Source organism: Rhopalosiphum maidis, chromosome 1 (genome assembly GCF_003676215.2).
Source record: "Rhopalosiphum maidis isolate BTI-1 chromosome 1, ASM367621v3, whole genome shotgun sequence".
NCBI classification, from domain to species: Eukaryota; Metazoa; Arthropoda; class Insecta; order Hemiptera; family Aphididae; genus Rhopalosiphum; species Rhopalosiphum maidis.
This window is the reverse complement of record NC_040877.1, coordinates 36927422-36948784: the sequence shown is the minus strand read 5'-3', so window position 1 is coordinate 36948784 and position 21363 is coordinate 36927422. Positions and strand designations below refer to the sequence as shown.

At 26.9% G+C, this 21363-nt stretch overlaps 1 protein-coding gene across 2 annotated transcripts; it reads right to left on the bottom strand.

Moving 5' to 3' along the window:
- Positions 1-5357: 5357 nt before the first annotated feature.
- LOC113560590 (small subunit processome component 20 homolog) lies at positions 5358-16816 on the bottom strand. 2 transcript variants are annotated; one of them, XM_026966566.1, is made up of 31 exons: positions 16655-16693; positions 16214-16500; positions 15776-16109; positions 15487-15705; positions 15143-15424; positions 14840-15084; positions 13794-14647; positions 13577-13736; positions 13344-13493; positions 13084-13260; positions 12857-12982; positions 12586-12752; positions 12086-12527; positions 11738-11955; positions 11284-11665; positions 10974-11160; positions 10692-10889; positions 10481-10614; positions 10216-10354; positions 9227-10108; positions 8884-9051; positions 8589-8814; positions 8336-8529; positions 8077-8247; positions 7585-7989; positions 7332-7514; positions 6972-7263; positions 6656-6900; positions 6412-6570; positions 6028-6297; positions 5358-5529 (listed from the first exon to the last, which is right to left on the bottom strand). In XM_026966566.1, exons 1-31 carry the CDS (start codon positions 16691-16693, stop codon positions 5380-5382), a joined length of 8085 nt encoding a protein of 2694 aa, XP_026822367.1. In that variant the 3' UTR covers positions 5358-5379. The 2 variants fall into 2 exon arrangements, with proteins under 2 accessions (XP_026822367.1, XP_026822368.1); XM_026966567.1 differs by lacking the exons at positions 5358-5529; positions 6028-6297; positions 6412-6570 and having other exon boundaries at positions 6702-6900; positions 7045-7263; positions 16655-16816.
- Positions 16817-21363: the final 4547 nt, after the last annotated feature.

Genomic DNA, 21363 nt, shown 5'->3' with positions numbered 1-21363 from the left:
TTTAGATTTTCATACTCTAATAAATGTTTGATTCTATGAACCAGTAATATTATAATGTGTGATGTTATTATATTATCTGTCGGGCACGTACATAAACTTGGTAATATTATTTATTACCGAACGTTACTTTGAACAAAGTAATATTACGGTAAACCCTTATAAACTAATGAATTCATTATTATTTAATATCGTGTGCTTATAACATATATATAGTGACTGCCGATATGAATAGCTTATTGTTGCTCATGTTGCAAAATAAATAATAAAACGATATGCTAATGATATTAATAAAAAAAAGGTTTTTAATCTTTTATTATTTTAAATAGTCACAACATTTTCGTACATATCATATTTTTGTTGTTTTTGTGCTTCTCGTAGCTTCTTTCGTATTGCAATACGGGTAAATATCAACCATATCAACTATCCAGTTTGTACGTCCATTATAAATATTTGTATAAATTGTTGGGTTTTTGTGGTGGCCCAGATGGACACAAATACAGAAATATACACCTAGTGGCTGGTAACATAACCCTTAAATAATCATAATTCATACGAATCAAAATACAATATTTAGTGATATATTGATTTAATTTACGTATTAATAATAGACCAGGTCCGTTGACACGTCTTTAGTTTTACATAACTTAATGTTGTTGCAAAACAAGTTCAAATTTGAATTATTAGGTACCTATAACTTTTAAAAATTTTTTTTTATTAAATGACACATATTTTTAAATTTTATTATTAGGTATATTTCTAATCAAAATATTTTTGATTATTTATGATAATTGTTCGAACGGGCAGTTAATCATATTATTTATACATATAATTATTATAGTTATTTAAAATGTGAATGGGAAGATGTGTTTAGACTGACACACAGGCATATTCACCCCGCAAAATTTTGGTCAACTTCTCTATAAAATTATACTTACTGTCTACATTCATTATAGCCAGAACCATGCCGTGGGGGGGCTAGGGGGCATGTGCCCCGGGCGCATGGTTTAAAGGGGCGCCAAAAAAATTTAAATGCACAATGATAAAAATTCATAATAAAATAGGGGGCGAATATTTTTAATTTTGCCCTGGGCGCCAAGTCTTAACGGCACGGCTCTGATTATAGCCTATTGCTATATCAGCACCGGAATATAAAGATATTATTCCATCTGAAGTCATTGAGCCAACGAACCATCAGTAGTATATAATATAAATATATTTATATATTTTTTAAACTAATTAGATATCTAGGAATTATATCAGCTCCAGCCATAGTTCATTATTATAGCATCATTCCACAGATATTATATATTATTATATTATTTTTTTATTTAAAATAATTTACAATCTAAACAAATATACAATATAATTATTATATATTAATGTATAATAAGCAAATTTGATTGTGTATATAATAGTTATTGACAGGAAATTTACATATTTTATGAGCAGCCACTCATCCGACCTGGTACTTTTCAGCCTTTCAGGTACTTATTATTGTGTTTTTATTATTATTATTATTATTATTTTTATTTTATTTTAGATCTCTTGGACTCTAGGTCTAGGCAACTGTTTTTTGACAGGAAGTGTGGTGGAAAATAGTTGTTTTATTAACGAGTTATTGTGAGAGTTTAATTACTTTAATTTAGTATGAAATCTAAAATCTAAAGTAATATAATTTTGTTAACTGATTAAGGGTAGGAATTTTTAGGTTTTTGTGAAGCACCAAGGAGAAAATGTTAACTTTCGAGGCAGATGGATTGAAATATCTAAAGCGTTTTGGTATTGGATGGCTTTGCAGTGCCCCATAACTGGCATAACTGAATACCGTATGTCCAAACTGGTCGAATTATTGACTTCTATATAGTAAATGGTGAGTTTATTGGATAGGGAGAGTTTAGATTTCAAAGGTGGTCTTAGGAGAACATTTTAGTAAAAACCATGTTTATTCACAAACGCCCTTGATTACATCATTATAACGACATAAAGTCATGGCAGTTTACTCAAAATATTTTATAATATCTAAGAAAAATGTATTAGTTTGTTATAATTATTATAAAATAAATTAAAACATTAACCAATCTTTTTGTGTGTATTAATAATAATAATAATAATAATAATAATAATAGTATAATATAAATAAATAATTTTTTTTCGCATTTTATAAGTTATTTTTTGATCACCAATTATTCAAAATTAAAAACCAGTTAAGTACTTTACATTACAATTGGTTTTATAAAATTCCTGATACTGTTATAAAATATATTATACCCAGTTATTTTAACCTCTAATCGATCGATCAATAAATAAGTAGGTAGTATGTGTTATGCAAGCTTAATTGGTATACTTTTCCTAAAATATAAGGAGTGCAATTGGTACACCTCTACTGACCCTAAACGAAAATGTTATGTTATAGACGCGATATTAGTCCATACCCAAAGTCATAAACCATATTATCCATTCTAATCTCTAAATGTAAACGATAAAAGTCGTTGTTATGGCCCATGGGTTGTCCATTTATATCGTCACTAACATTCCTCACTAAATAACGGAAATCCGCTTATAGACTATAGTTACCTATTTTAGCAGCAAGAACTATGCCTATGTTTAAAAATTCTACCCGTCATCTCAAAAGAAAATGAATTGTTGTAAAATTTTATAGAATAAAGTGTTACTAATGCGTGACTTTTTTCAAGTACCTACGTATATATTCTAGTAAACATTTTATAAACTATTGGCGCTATCGCACAAAATAATAATGTACATATCATAAATGACAATTAAAAAAAAAAATGAAGACGTCATTGATAAGAGTCTAAAACTAAAAATTAAAGTTAAATGTTGTGTTATATAACTTATATACGAGTATTTTAACTATTAGGACTTTATATATGTATAAAATATAATATAAGTAATGAAATAATAAATAATATTTAAATGCCTACCTAGTACTTCATATTATTAATAATTAACTATTAACAAATAATAATAATAATAATAATACATATAGCTTCGAGTATAAATTAAAACTTTAGTTACTAGTTAGGTAGGTATACTATATAAATATATTTATACCGATTCATTCGTAATAAATTATAATTTATAAGCATTATATTTTGTTTTAGCAAAAAATTTTAAGTTTCTCAAGTACCTAAGTAACCTATATGTATATATAATTTTGTGTTTATATTATTACAATTTAAAGTAACTTAGATGGAATAAATAAAGGCAAAGTCCCCTCATATCTTCGAGCTTTAGATAAATAAATACACCCTCCTCCAGAAAATGTCTAAATAAACCACTGGATGACTATACTTATAAAACATACCTACCTAAACTAACATCATATACAATGTAATGTTATGTTATATTATACGTTTTTCAACGTGTTTTGTTCAAAGGCATTTTTTCTTCGATTGCTTTCCATGTGATTGCAGTTTTCAACGAAATTGTAAAAAATGGTTGCCTATGTAGAGTAATAAATAATAAATAGTCTTTTTATATTTATAAAATATATATACAACTGAATTACATTCAAGTATAAATGTTCGTGAATTGTTGACAAATAAATAATAATTGTCACGATATACCGATATTAGTTTTAAATAATAGAAAACAAAGTATAAAAATAGGTATTTTTAAGTTTTATAACTTGTTCACTAAAGAAACTTAAGTAAACAAGTGTTCTATATACCTATATATATATATATATATATATATATATATATATATATATATAAATAGCATACATTTATTTTTGCTTTATGTAAATTCGATAAAAAGAAATCGCAGTTCGTTAGATTTTGTAAAGTATTGACTATGAATGCAAATATTCCGAAAATTTCCAATCATAAAAAAATCTACACAGATATATAATAAGTATTGATTTTAGTACTTAAAAGTTAAAATTGTATATTATTCACGAACAAAAATTAACCCTACTTATTCTACTATTTATTATATATATAATATCCATTTTAATAAAATATTAATGGTAGTATTATAATATGTTAAGCTAAAACAAACATTTCATAAGATGTTTTTATCTAGATAACTCAATATATCTAATAAAATAACCTAAAAGAGTGGCTTAAAATTAAAAATAACAGTTCACTGCAGAGTTGTTAAAAATAAAACTAAAATATTTTAAATGTTTCTGTCTTTGTCTAGTACACGCGGATGCGGACATAGAAATTTAGACGTGTTTTTTTGTCAAATGTACTGATTGATCTAGTGAAATAATACATTTAAAAACAGATTTTAATTTGTCGTTAAGTCTACTTGACATCAACTTTTCTACATTTTTGATTTTATCACTTTAAAAAGGAAAAGTTATATTAAAAAAAAAAAAAACAGAAATAAAAAGAATGTGGAAAAATCGATCTCAAGTAGACTTAACAACATAGGTATTCAAATCTGTTTCCACATTTCTTATCGCTTCACTACATAAATCGTTACGTTTGGCAAAAAATACGTTTTTATATTTCTATGTTCCGCGTGTGGTAGACAAAGACAGAAACGGTCGGTATCGAATCTCCTTAGCATAATGCTGAAAATTTAAGGATATGAGAAAATAATTGTCATATACCACAACAGACAGGACTACAGAAGATTCATTATAAGCAAACCTACTATCGAACAAAATTATTATTAACTTCCTAAAATAAATCAAATTTTATAACTTAATTTGATTTAAGCATATTAAACTGTAAATAGTAGGAAAACTGTAAAATATTTTAAGTTATGTCTATAAAGATGCAGAGATGTTATTCGGATCATTGCGAAAAAAAAATAAAATATACTTCAACACATTGACTAATATACGACAATTGGCATGGGTGTGTTTTCTTAAGAAGTCGTATTCTATTTTCAATATCATTCTAAAGTGATACAAATTATTATTTTTTACTTATTATGTGGTAATAATGTAATATATGATGAATTTTTATTTTTATATATATATATAATAATCCATTTAATACCAATAGGCAATAATATATTATTTAAACCAAAATATTCTCCTAAAGCCATCATTAAAAAATATTTATTATTAATCCAATAACATTTACTGATGATAGACCGCAATAAATAATAACAAGGTGTGACCACCGATGCCAACAATTTCTTTTATACTACACGGTTCCAGCAGTTAACGTGTTAAGTGATTAATATCTCACTACTGATTGCCTATAATGAAAATACTTACTAATTCTGCAATGTTACATAAATTATAAATTATTCATACTAAAAAGTCTGCATATTTGTACTATAAAAAAGGTATTTGAGTATTTCTTATTTTGTTAATTAAATTCAAGATTGGAAATTATAAAATATCATGAATTTGATGTTTACATTTTATTATACATATTAATAAATTTAAAATTAACAATACTCTTCTAAATCTAAATCTTTTTTTATCCGTGTTATAATTGTTTTTTGTTTGAGTTTCTCCATTTTTCTTTTTTTGTTTCCTTTCTTTTTAGCTTGTTTAGCAATTTTTCTCTTGGAAGCTAATTCAGGATCAGTAACAACCTAAAAAAATCAATAATTTTATAATCCGTAACATTTTTTATACATAAACATTGTATGGACATTTACATCAAATATAAATAAACAAATTGATACATACAATGTATCAATATTGTAAAAAATATTTTTAAATTTACTTAATATAAAACAAACAAATAATAACTTAATTTGAATTATAAATAAAACAATATAATAATTATCAACAAACAATTTGAAATGTTACAAATAGTTATTTTAAAAGGTAAACATAAAAGTATTCAAATTTTCAAATATGTAGTCATGTAGATATTTAAGTATTTTTAAGTAGGTATTTAAAATTCTTTCCAAAAATGTAATTTAAAAAGTATTCAAATACTATAAAAGCATTTAAATACATTTACACAAATATTTTACAAGACTGCTATACATGAATATATAATATAATATATATATACTAAAAATATATGTCTTATACATGTAGTAATAGAACAAAGATAAATTTTAATTGTAACCATAACTCACTTGGAGTAAAGATGCTTTCTTTCTTAATGCTCTTCTAGCATTAAGATTTCGTTGAATAATAGAACAATTCTCGTTATATGTTTCTGGTCCACATTTTTTCTTAACAATAATCGATGCAGATTTAGCAATTCGTCTATTATCTATGCTAGCATCATCAGTGGTTGAAAGCTCACGAATCAGTGGTTTTAAAATTATTTTTAATACTGAAATCAACTTGGAGCGTTCTAACCGAGCAGACAAGGCACCATAGTATTTAAAGACTGTTTTTCTCTAAACCATATAATATAAAAATATTAAATTTAATAATAAAAGGTAATTTAAATATATTGTAAAATAATATATTTTATACAAATTTATAAACTATATGAAGAAAATAATAATTACCACAGTGTTATGTTGGGGGTATTTTGACACTTCTATATAAACAAGTTTATTTAAATTTTTTAATAACCATCCTAAAGATAGTTCATTTTTATCATCTTTTACTTTCTTGGATTGTACAAGTTTTAAGATATCTGATAAATATAAAAGATTTTCCATCGTCTGAAAAATAAACATAATGGTTAAAATATTGAAACTATTAATCATAAAATTTTTTTGTAAGTTTGAAATTAAAATATTTAGGTACATCTTTTAATATGTCTTCTAGTATTTCATGTCCTGGAATAATTTGATCAACAAGATCTAAACATAGACTCTTTACACTCTGCCGAGCATTTGAGTACAGGAATCTCTTTTCTTCTTTATCAATTTTTTTCGATGCACACAGTGCAACTGCCTTAGCGTCTACTGATGATAAATATTTCTTTAAAAATTGAAGAGCTCCTAGTCTAACCCATTCATGGTCGTCTCGTAATAATTCTTGACATGACGCTAAAATACATTTATACATTAAACATTAAAAGGTATTATTTTATATTTAATATAATTAAATATTGACTGACTTGCTATATTTATGATATGTTCATTTAAATATGATTTAGTAAATATACTAGGACAAGTGTTAGCAATATTTACACAAGTTTGGAGGCATTGAAATAATAGGTGATCCAAATCTTGATTATTCTCAACAGGTGTGTGAATTCGAACAAAACGACCAGGTCCATCCAAAATAACATTACGTTTTAAATATTTGCATAAAAGTGGTAAAGTTGTTTTTACTCTATTATTGAATTCTTTACCTTCAGCATTAACAAATAAACTAATTAACTGTGCACCTAACTGTCTATGAATAATCTATAAACAAAATACCAAGATTTTTTTTAAATGTATGTTGTAAATTAATTTATGTTTTTAGTCATTACTTTAGCTCCTTGTAACCAAGTCAGCGTTATTTCATACAATGTAGATATAATATTTTTGGTCAATTTTCCCAACATAATTGTGATTGCTTCTGCTGCACTTTTACGACATGATGCTACACTGTCATTAACCATTTGTGCACCAAGCGATATAAACATGGCCGAACTATGATTTCTTAGTACATCCTAAAATTGACAAAACATTTGAACTATAAAAATGTGTCCATAAATTACATGATAAATGCACTAAACTTACAGGCGGTAAGGTTTTAATTAGTGAAGTTATCATTTCCAAAGCGGATTCACGTCCATTTTGGACTTCATATTCTAATTGTGATAGGAAGAACTGAATATGCCCATTTAAAGCTTTTCCAATAGGATAATCCATCAAGTATTGATAAAATGTTTGACGTGCTTGAGTACGTACAGCATCACGTTCACAGGTAATACTAGCTTTTGCAACATGGGTCATGAGTTCTTTGAGTTCAGGGCAATTATGTTGACGGCTAAGTAATGCTTTGATGAGTGTAAATGTTGTAGTTACAGTGCAACCTCCGTCTTCAACAGTTGATAGTTCTTGCTCTGCGTATAGAACAGATTGGCGTAATTGATCATCGTTAAGCCTGTGATATTTAACTTCACGAATAAACGTCGAAAGTGTCTGAGAATTAAGCAAACATACAAGCTCAAACAAGATACAAAACAGAAATAATAAATATTCAAATATAAATTTAAAAAAATTGTTTACCTTAAATGCTGACATAACAAGTTCAGCATTGTCTCCAGTGCAATTTTGACCGGTTGCATATTTGTGTATGATCTCAAATAAACTTTCTGAAATTGTTTTAATGTTTTCCTTCACAGACGGTAAATCTCGTTTTAAGAGCCATGTCATGCATTGAAGAGATAATGTAATGAGCTAATTTTGTAAATAAATTTATTATAAAACAAAAATTGTAATTGAAATATTGAATGCTATGTTAGCAATTTATGCAATTGTAATATACCTTTATGTGTTGAGATTTAAGTGAATCCATTACTAATGAAACGAATGGATCAACAAAAGATGAAAAGGCAGCACTTTTCAGCATTTCACGCTTCAACATAAATTGGAATAAACTTAAGCCGAATTGAACGAGTTCATGGGCATTTGTACGGGCACACACTGTTCTATCAAATGGTATAGAAGTACGTTGTGGTTCTAAAAGCAGAACATAATTATGGATTTGTTTTTCAAGTAAATAATAACAAAATTATTACCCTGAGGAATAATAAACGAATCTGGTTTCTTTAGAACTTCTTTTTTTTTTACTTCTTGTTTGGAATTTTCATTTAATGCTGGAATACTTTGAGATACTGTACCATAAGCAAATTCTAATAAACATTCAGTCTTAATAAATTTATTATCAACTAATCCAGTGACAATGTGCCGTAAACTTTCGTTACATTTTCTGATATTTTTAAAAGATAACGTTGAAAACAAAACCTAAATATTAAAAAAAGAAATTAAAATTTACAGAAACTTAAAATTAAAACTATTATTATTAGTACGTACTTCTTTAAATGGCATGATTATATTAATCAAACTTTTTTCCGTCACAAATTCCGCTGCAATATGTAAAGTGTTATAACTCTTGTTACCTCTAGCTTCAACTGTTTTTCCTGCAATTTTTGTTACTTCTTTTTCATCAGAACTTGAACCAAATAAATCTACCTTGACAACCTGCCGTTAAGTATTATGGTTAAAATTTGTAATAGAATACAAAATTGTAAATTTATGATCACCAGTAGTTAATAAGTGCATAATAAATACATAATGCATTTAAAGTATGTTTATTAATTTTATTATTTTCTCAATGATATAATGTATTATGTAAAAAATTGAGTATTTTAATTACCTCTAAAATATATGGCAGACAATTATCCATATCGCCTTTTTCAAAACGTTCACTTAATGATACAAAAATTGCATGGATTGTATAAATGAGAACATGAACTTGGAAACCTTGAGTTAATAAAGCAGTCATTTCGTTCAAAAGCATGCTCATATAACTTGTACCGAGTGTTACCATAATGTTTTGTAATGTTTCACGGGTCACACGTCTCACACTCTCTAAACGAGACTTCAAAAATGTACACAGTTTCATGAAGACACCTTGTAAATTTTCTTCTAGCATAATTTTTGGTAACTTTTTTAATAGTTTAACAACAGCCAGTGCAACTGGAATTTTCAGCATCTCCATTTCTTCTTTGTCATATTCAGCTTGTTTTCTGTTAATTTTATGACTACGATCGGATTCTGAATACTGCGCTAGGTTTTTATTGAGCTGAGGCAATAATCCTACTGAAATTGCTTTAGTAATTTTTATTGCTGTTGATGGACATAAAACATGAATTTTTTCTAAAATCAATTCATTATTTTCATTTTTCTCATCATTTTCATCATCATTATCATTGTCATCATCACCAACAACATCAATGTTGTCATCTACTTCCATTTCATTTTCAACTTTATCAAGATTTTCATTTTCAGTTTCATTATTCTGTGTTGCATTCTGAGACGTGTCTTTAATCTTTTTTACTGGTGTCAAATTCTGTATAACTATAGATTCTCTTTCTGCTGTTCGAGATAAATCAAAATGAAATGAATCTAATATTCCTGACACAATGCGCACCGTTTGCTTTTGAAAATCAATTGACTGTCGCATTTTATTTAAGTAAAATTTCAGCAAAGTTTCATATTGTTGCCACGGTAGTATGCGACTCATTGTAGTAACAGCCTATAAAATTAATTAATATTAATAATAATATAATATTATAATTAAAACGTATATTCAAAGTGAAGGTATTTTTAGTTTAAGGTATGTAATGTATCTATCAATCTTACATCAATAGCAGCATCAACAAGACTATTTTTAGCAGAGTATTTTTGAGAGCATAAAAATTGATTGGCCAATGGCAAAAGGTAATGCACGATTGTTTTAGGTCTTGGACAATGATAACTCTTTTTCATGATTTCACAGAATCTAAATAATAATTAATGATCATAAATACCACCAAATAAAATAATATTATTTGTATAAATACTGTTAAATATATTTAAAACAAAATGATATATTCATATGTATAAAATATAAATTAAATTTACTTACCTATGTAAAGCCTTCACTTTTCGATAAGTTTGTAAATGTTGAATATTCTCAAAGAAATCACCTTCCAAATCAGTTTCATTAGACAAAGGTTGTAAATCATTAAATACAAAATGAACATGGGCACATTTTCTTGACTGATAAAAAAAAATAGTAGATATAAATTTATAAAAATTATAAACAATAGACATTATTAAGTGTATTATAAACAAACCAAATGTCCTAATAGTGAAATTGATTCATACTGAACCAATTCTTTAGATCCTTGAATCCCATTGCGTATTGACGGCAATAAAACAGAATCCAGAATAAATGTTCGCTCAGGTGACTGTTTTGCATATTTTAAGCAAAGATAACAACTGATATTTTTTAAACATGTACTTGCAGTATCTCTGAGGCCGATATCATTGACCTACAAATAATATTAATTTATTAATGTATCTAAGTAATTTCAAAATATGATTAATTCTTGAATATATTATTATTTGTTACTCACGTTGTTGAAAATATAAAAACAATTATAAATCACAAATGCACCAAATTCAACAGATATATCATTACTATCCAACAAAACTTTAATTTTTTTTAACGCATTCATTCTACAATCAAAATCTGGTTGATCCAAATGCCGCTTATCCCAAGCATTTAAATCATTTAGTATATCACAATGTATGTTACTATTCCTATTAAATAAAATATTCTATTTAAGTATAACAAATTTAAGTACTATTGTGCAAATAAAGTACTGTAATTATATAAATATCAATAAACTAATTTTTTTTCCTTAAGACAATCAAATTACTTACGGACTCTTCTTAGCAATGATTTTAGTGAATTCAAGTAACATATTTCTACTATGTTGCCCAACAACAGTACCATAAAGTGTGGCTAACTGTCTAGGCAATGATCCAACATCATCAACATTTGCTACCAAACAGTTTACAGTAGCAAATAATGGAGCAATAGCCATTTCATCACTGGTGGCTTTTTTTAATAAGACTGGAAACAATAAAGACAGTAAATTTGAACTGGATTGTTGATCTCGCACTAGTTCAGAAGCTCTAGTCAATATGGACATTTCGATTGATGCAAGGCCAACACCTCTTTTTTTTGACAATTCGTTGTACAAATATTTAAGAATAGTCGGAAGGTAGTTATACAATAAACGAGAACCAACATTTAAAACATCTGTTAACAATAAATTTAAATAAATAATATAAATATATAAAATGTGTGTACTTTTTAAGATTTAGATATTACCTTCATATTCTAAGGGCAATGAAGGAAGAGGTATATCAAGAGCTGGAACATCAACATCCATAGCATCATTATAAGTTCCGTCAAAAGTTAAAAGTCTATCGATAACTTCAAGAATTATTTTTTTTACTCCACCATGAGTTTTGTCTGATATTAATATATCTATTAAAATTTCTATTGGTGTTAAATTATTTATAGGGTACCCCAATAAACAATAGTATCTGAAAACAACCCATTAAAAATAGTTTTTAAAATTTTAATAATAATTGTTATAAAGTAATCTAATCATAAAATTTATAAATAAAAATAATCTTATGATTTCATGGTATATGGTGCAATATTAATAATTACCTAGGTATTTGGCTCCAAACCACTAATAGTTTCATTAAAGGAGTAGGATGTTGCAGACATTCAACTGGCATTTTACTCAATGATGGTTCAATGAACACTTCAAATACTGAGTCCAAAAAACTTTTATTCCATGAAAAATTTTCAAAATGTTGAAAAAATGTTGTTAAAGTTTCAACTGTTGTAACTCGAACTTTAGATATTGTGCTGAAGTAACCAGAATGTACAGAAGAACGATGCATCAACATGGCTTTTATATTAGCACCAACACACAATAAAACTCTTAGCATGTAATAAAGACCATCCGTGCCTGATAAAGCGCCACATTGCTTTAATATAACAGCACACATGTTAACTGAAGATAGTAGGCGTCTAGGTGGAAGGACATGTTCCAAATCAAGAGTATTCACTATATGACGAGTCATTTCTAAGGGACATTCTGAAACTAAAAAAAATAAATAGTTTATAAAAAAGTTCAATTAAATATTATTTGATAATCTTACATTGAATTTGACTGTAAAGCACCCTGAATACCATTTGCATAAAAACGATGAGTTCACGTTCTTCACAACCCACAAGAAAACGCATAATAGCAGTTCGCCGATTTTGTCCAGAACACTTGCTACCTGATTTAGGTCCACCTCCACCCAACAATTTACCATAAATCATTCTAAAATAAAATATTTATAATTAATTATGTTCTAACAAATAAAAAACGTATCATTTAAAAAAAAAAAATTGATAAAATATTTATTTAAGCTATAACATTATTACCTCATTATAAGGGGCATTAATAGTGGTCGATGCTCTGATAATATTGCTTCACTTTCTGAGTCTACTCTAAACATAACTAATTCAGCCTTAAATGATTTTTCATTGATTAATTTATAAAGATTTTCCCTGAAAAACAAAATTATTAATATAAATTTGATATACATAAAAACAATTTGTACTTTGTACAACAATAAATATTAAAATAAAATTTGTCTCAATTGTCTTACTTGTAAGGAGTAACATGCTTTTGTTTATATGTTAATAAACAATCAAAAGCGGCTTTTTGTATCTCAGCGTTTTTATTTGAAAGAAGACTTAAATAAACATCAAATACTTCAGACTCTTTATAAATGCCTTTTGGATTACGAATGGTTGACATTAATTTTAAATGAGATAATAATAATCTAAAAAATAGATACATAAATAAATTATACAATATCATCAAACTTTCTACACAATTATTAAAGGATCTGAAAATAAATAATACTTGGTGAGAGATTTATTTGAATTGATAGGTTCTTCAGAACTGGTTTCATTCAAATTATCCTCAATATCAGTTTCAAGATTGTTTTCATCTAAATTTTGTTTTATATTCCAACTATTAGCTAATTCTGAATTACTTTGCATATACTCAGACCTAAATTAATGAACTTTATTAATAACTTATTATTTTTAAAATAATTTAATAACTTAAAACAAAATAAATATACAACAATTTACCTAATAAAATTTAGAAAATGTATTACAATATCTTTATTTTTTGATTCTATTAGGTCTCCGAAATCTACCATACTGTTCCACAGTAAAATTCTATAATTATTTATATCTACACGCTCTGTAGTATTATTCAACTTTTTATATCGTTCAGAAATAAAGTCACCTAAAAAATTATTTTATTAAATTGGAATCAAAAACAATATTTAACAATAAATGTTACTCGTAAATTCTTCTTTTGGTTCGGCAGGCTTTATAACATAATTATCATGTCTGACACTCAACTCAAGTTGTTTTTCATATACAGGCCAAAATGTCTTTGATGCTTTAGCATGCGATACTATTAACTTGACAACTGGATCCCATATTGGTCTGAAATTGATGTGTAGATTGCCTAAAAGGAATTTTACAGCAATTTCTGATGCATCTTTGACTGTTTTGTATGTATTTAAAAACGTATCATTATTATCCAAATGTTGAATACGTAAAAGACGTGCACGATATTCATTTAATGATATTGGTACAATTTCAACTGATTCTAATAATTTGAATAGGCTATTTCTTTCCATGAGATGTGTATGTGTAGGTGAATTTATTAATACTAATATTTTACAACTTGTAAGACGTACTTGATGATATGGCGATGATAGTAAATCAATAAGTTTATTTTCTAATTCTTTGATGTAATTATCACTAATTTGAATTTGTAAATTTAAAATCAAAACATGAATTATTTCCAAAACTAAAGCACAGCACCCGTATTTATTATTTAGAAGTAAATTTAGTTTAGGTATTAATTCATGTAAATCAAACCAATCATTAAAATTTTCTCTTAGTCTCATAATTGTTTCAATAATGTTAAGAAAAGAGAAAAGATTTATGACATCAGCATTTTCCAATTCTTTTGTTGTTAATTCAAACAATTTTTTTAAAATTGTTGTTGAAGTTTTTTCATTGTGACAAAAATGTTGCAGTAAAATCAGATAACATGGAACATCATCAGCATCACAATTGCTTATTTGAATATTTTCTAAATATTTGAGAATATAGTTTCCAATTATTTCACTATCATTATGTCTGGAAAAAAAATAAACATTGAATTATTATCACAATTAATTTAATTAATATAATGATATGCAGCTTAACTATCAGATTAATTTCTTATTAAACCTTAACAATTAGTAAAACTGCCTAACTCAATAAGAAACAAATGTAATTAAATATCTTAATCAGAGAAGATAACATCTTATAATAAATTAAGTCTCTTACCTTCCATAAAGTGTATTTTTGTAATTAATCCTCCATTTGTCATAACTATAGGATCTGAGGGGAGAATTATCATTTAAGTATCTAGATAAGCAAATAACTATAGATTTGGGAATTTCTTTATTTGTATTAATAAGTTCAGCAACAAAATTTAAAAATTTTTGAATTATTGAAAGCTCAAAATTTATATAGGTATACATTTGTTCAGTAAATGCTACTAAAATGTTGATATTTTTTAAAGACATGACCTAGAAATTAAAATAAATAAATTTACTGAAACTTAAAATATTTATGTATATTACTTACTTTTTCAATTAAAGTATTTGATTGATATGATGGTAGACCAATACTTGATAGGCAGAGTGTGCTTACAATAGAACATAAAGTATGTAAATGATCCTCAGCTAACTGGGGTGCATAATTCAAATAATCAAGTACCCATTCGAATACTTCAGTCAAATTTTGAATGCATGATCCATTTTTATGAGCTATAAATCGATGACAAAGAATCAAAGCCTGATTTAAATTGTCAATTGTCCTTTCATTTTGATTGTTATTATAAATAGTCAAAAATTCAGATGTCGTTTTCTAAAATAAAACCATTCAATATTAAAGAAAAAAAGAAAATCTATTTATTCAACATTTTATACCTTAAGTATTGTCCATATGGGTGTACTCTTCTTAGGTTCAATATGCCCAAGGATATTATCAAATAACATGTTCAATACATCATTCAGTAATTTATATGAAATATCTGTATCAGCAAGAGAATTTAAGTAAACTGGTAAAAATAAATCTGCACAAGTGTGTAAGCCACCAGCCATGCCTTTGATTACTTCAAAAAGAAGTTTCGAACAACCATAAATACTCTGAAATATATCAAATTATTTAAATACACATGTAAAAATAATCTTAATTTTATTAAACAATATCTCTTACATCTCGTTTATGTTTTAAGTTTTTGAGCACCATTTTCAAAAAAAATTTCTTGTCTTTTACTTTTCTGGCTACAAATGAAAAACTTTCTGCTGCAAAATCATTGACATAGGGTGGTTGGTCATCTCCAAGCAACAAAACAATACACTCAAATACAGGTTTGATATCACGCACAATCAAACGCCATAAAAACTTAAATAAATAAGCTAAACACGTAAATGACCACTCTATTTGTTCAGCGTCTTTTGTCCGTAATAGTTTTATACATAGTCTTAAAAATTCAGGGAAATATTCATAGAATTCTTGCCGTAAGTCTTGAGCAAATGCAACAACAAACCTTTAAAATAATAACACCATATTATGATTACACCAAAAAGTAAAATCAGTAGGTGCACATATGAAATATAGCAATTAAAAATAAGCATATGAGTTTAAACTTACTCTAGTGCAGCTTGAATTGAAAGCGGATCAGAATCTTCCATGTATTTAAATAAGACTTGTGATATTTCATGTTTTCTTGCCAAGAGTTGAGGCAAGCTTTCTAATTGTGATTGCTTTAAATTACTGCATAATTGATTATAACTCTCAGATCTGTTTAAATCATTCCATCGTTCAATAGCTTGAGAAAATCGAGTTTTTTGAGTATCATCAAAATCTTCATTGCTATGTCCAACACGGTGGAACACATCAACATCAATTTCCGATATTCTCTCGCTGAATGGTTGAAACTAAAGGTCAGAACAAAAAAATATTAAATATTTAGTATAATATGGTTGAAACCACAAATAATATTAATAATATAAGTAGTATTAGACAATGTTTTATTATTTATGGTAAATAAAACAATATATTGAACTCGTTACTACTGTTCGGTGCTCTTACTTTAAACCTATTATATTCTTTATGGCGATGAGGTTTCATCTTGCTAAAATCACGTTAAACACATAAAACTTAAAACTGTTAATGTCAAAAGAAAATTCCCAATGGGTTTGAAAATTTGAAAATTGTAAACACGAGAGTCAACCACGAGCCACGAGGTCGCTTATCAACACCGCACGTCGTCAGTGATAAGCTGATGACAATTGATAACGAGTACTTCAAAAACCCCGGTCATGAAAACTATTATACCTACCTACTACTTGTTATATTCTGTGCCACTACCACAGAACAATCGTATATATTTTAATCAATGCTATAATTACATTATTATAGTGCTATTGCAGTATTACTGTATTAGTGTTGTTCTGTATTACCACTGACTATTAACCAACTTGTTGATAATTCGATGGTTATTAGCCTAGAGCGCGGATTTGTTTGCATGCATTTGCATATTTATCCCGGTTGATCGTATGATGTGCTAAACGAACACGAGATTTGTTTCATGACATACCTATTGAAAAAATAAAGAGTGCCCGAATTGGTTCCCGGGTTGTTTCAAAGGGTATATCCGAATTGGTTCCCGAGTTGTTAAAAATTGTGGCTTTATAAATAATTTATAACATACATTTTTTAAAAATTCAAATCTACTGATTTCGTTATTTTTATATTTCTCTATTTCTGTTTTTATGAATATTTCCTTATTTTTAGACTTCAGGTTTTGTAGTTTGTTAGAACTTCGAATTAATATCTGTTTCATATTATGTATAATGATGGGATATATATGTTTTCATTTATAATATATCGTATTTTGCTTTTTCGTAAGTCTTTATCGGGAACCAATTCTGATGTCAATTTTCAGGTATGGGAACCAATTCGGATGCAGCCCATAGTTTTGCATATTTTGATTTATTTTACAATTTTAATAACACATTTCATCTTTTAATACATATTTCGATGTTTTTTTTTTTTAAACATTTTTGAAATATTGCCTATTATAATATAAAAAAGAAGTATTATTTTTATGGTTTCGATCAATATCAAAATAAATGAGTAGGTATACTTGTAGGTATAAACGGTTTTCCCAAATATGACTAGAATTTTAGGTTAATTATCGGGGAGATAAAGTACACTGAACACAGATATACCAAGATGATAAAACTGATGAAAGTGACAAAAAAAAATAAATTAAGAAAAGTAGATAAGTATCTATAGGAAGGCTTCGTAATTTTTTTAATATATTGTATTAATTAAATGTTCAAAAAATAATTTTTTTTTGTATTTATTATTATATTAAAATTTTAGTGCATATATATTTATGCATAATTAAGATTTTTTAACACATATTTGGTTGATTTTTAATGCATATGAGTCTGCGCTCTGCCTCTAGCTATTACTAATATTGTTCTGTTTATAATTAATATTTATATCTCTAATCTTTCTCGTGGCCACGAATCGCGATGTAGATAAATTTATTATATTCAATATTAATTTATTAATAATTTTATCTACATTCTACCATAGCAGAACATGAGTACATGAGTGTGAATATATTATATCGCTTGACAATTATTATGAATTGTCGTGACTATAATAATTAAGCGTAAATTAAAATAAAAAACAATAAATAATTATTTTGAAACTCTGGTATGTTGATATAAAATATGTAAAAGAGTCAATCTATAATATTATAATAATTTCATTATAACTACCACAGTTAGTAGATTTGATTACCAAGATAACTTTAATTTAACAGCACCGAGCATCATTTTAAACAAAAAATAGTAAAATTTACAAATGAATAACCACGTTATTTTATCTATTACAAATTTACAACTATTATAAGTAGGTAGATATAATTATAAGACCAAAATAGTGTTGATTTAACTCCGAAGTTATTTAAATCAAAAAGTGTTATTTCATTATAATATTGAAGACGTTATTTTTACATACACACATGGAAACAGGACAGTTGTTTTAACTCTATACTATGGTCTCGAGCATTATGTGTTACAATATGTTGCATACTTAAACTTGACGAATACGAATTTCAATTGGATTGTGGTGGCTGAATATTTCGTATCAGGAAATTACCTGTCTTTACCTGACAGTATTTTACAAATTAATCGTCATTATCGTATCGCACAAAAACTATGAATGTATAATATAGTCGACGTATATTATAATTGCTAGTGTGCGTATCACATAATGAATGTGCACGATGAGAGTTCATGCGTGACTGCATGAGGCGTGAGCTTTTATCTTTTTTTTCTCGACAAATATTTGTGAATTTTTGGCCGATTATAATTTTTCGACAATACCACCGCGACTATATAACTATATTTTATGTAATAATTATTACCATAATAAATGAGTGATTTTTTATTATATTATTATAATTACAACGTATATGGTATATCATTATAATTTTAATATAATATACTTTAATATTTATTATATTTGTCCATCACGCTGTCGTATCATTCTATTGAGCAGTAAACGGGATATCGCCCGACATCGGCATATATATTTATCGTCATCCGTTACACACAAACAATCTCGATGATGGTATTTGTATATTTTCTGTCTGTATATTATTCAGTCTTGTCGATCTAGGCCCGTTTCACGTGGTTGTGTTCGTGCGCGAGCTCTTGCATTTTCACTCACTCGAGTTTCGATTTACATTCAATTTTTTTAGTTGGGCATATGACAGTTCATATCATATTTAACCAACTTATCAAATTGTAACGTTAATGTACCAAACGGGCCTATTTATCATTTCGATCGTTAATGTGACTCCTGTAACAACCCAAATATAATTTATTCCATAAACAAATACTTGTGCGTAGCTCGTCGAATTCATAGGCGGAAATCGGGGGGTGCTTGGGTAGGCTAAGCCCCTCCCCCCCCAAAAAAAAATTATTGAACATTTTTAAAAGTCATGTGGCCGGCCGGACGTAGGACTTATTTTACAACAATTGCCAAAATCTACAAAAATGTAGATCGGGCATTTTACAAAATATTTTTTTCCCGAAATGTAGTTAATATAGTAATTATTACAACATATACTTACTTGTCATCGGCGCGCACCAGGCGACCGTCGCGACGGATTGAAAAATTTAATAACTCTTCAATATTATACATTGAAAAAGTTATCAATATCAGTATTAAGAACATTATTAATATATTTGCTAATCAAAATAGGTTTATTATACTAAAATAATAAAATATTTAATGTATTATAAATTAATGATTTTAAAGTACATATGTAGTTAGTAGGTAATGCGTATTTAGTAGGTTTTCTTTTTAGTTGGTAATTATTAGTTAGCTATTTAGTAGTTAACGCGTATTGGAGGTAATACAGTGGACGCCGCTTATAAGACTCACTTTGGGACCAACACAAAGTGACTAGTAAGTCTTATAACCGAATGAATCTGATAGGCAAAGTGGGGAAAAAAATTGTATTACATATTTATGAATTTTATTTTACTATATATTTTGCTTTAATTTTAATTTACTTTAATACATATAATATTACATATTACATATCTAATATTGAATAAATTTAAAAATTCTGATAAAAAAATTAAAATTATAATACATAGACATAGTATAAAAATTATTACATATCAATAAAAAATTATAAAAAATGTATGATGTATTTATTATTTATGAAAAAAATTTGTAATTTTGGTTTGTTTTGAGTATTAATATTTTAAAAATATATTTCTCGTACTTATATTATAATAACGATAATTGCGAAAAATGTGAAATGTTATAAAATTTGTTGTAATACACAAATTAAAAAGCATGAATTAAAACTAGAAATAACCAAAAAAATTTAAAAACCAAATTATTTTTGAATTATAACCAAAAATGTTTATTTTTTACGAAATTTGAGTCTTATAAACAAAGTGGTGAGTTTTATAACCGAATTTTTTTTAAATGTATTAAGATACGTCCGGATCGTTTCAGACGATGTTGAATCTAATAAGTGACTGAACCTTATATCCGTGAGTCTTATAAATGGCGTCCTCTGTATATATTGATATTAGTGAGGGGTGTGGGGGCAAAGCCCCCACGGCTTATTTTGCAAAGAAATATTTAATCCCCCCTTAAAATTCAATCAAATCTCCGCCTATGTCTTCGATTCTAATTTATTAATCAATAAAATATACATACCCGTTCTTTATTTGCGTTTATATTTTTAACGGTAACTCAAAAAACTTCTAATAATATTATTAAAACTCCTAATATTCTAAGGATAATGAGTTAAAATGCATCATTATTTATTTTATATTTTGTTCGATTCAAGTATTCGAACATTTTTTATATTATTATATTTATACTCACAAGTGTGTAATTTGCATATGGCACGGTTACATAGACCTGCTCTGGCAATGTAAAACGCCATTATAAATAAATAACTTTTTGTGCACATTTCTTATTAAATTTATCATTACTAATAACAGTAATTATTAATAAGTAATAATTATATAATATTAATGGAAATAACATTCGATTATAATAAATTGATAGAATAACAAAAACAAGTTAACTAATATTATTATTTTATTTTTATTATAAATTATAATTGTATTATTACTTACTTATTTACACAAGATTTACTAGAATGATTCTCGGAATTACAAATGCTGTCTATTTTGCTACTTTGACCCGCGCCTAGGGCACCCACCTAGCCACCTAGGTGGCTA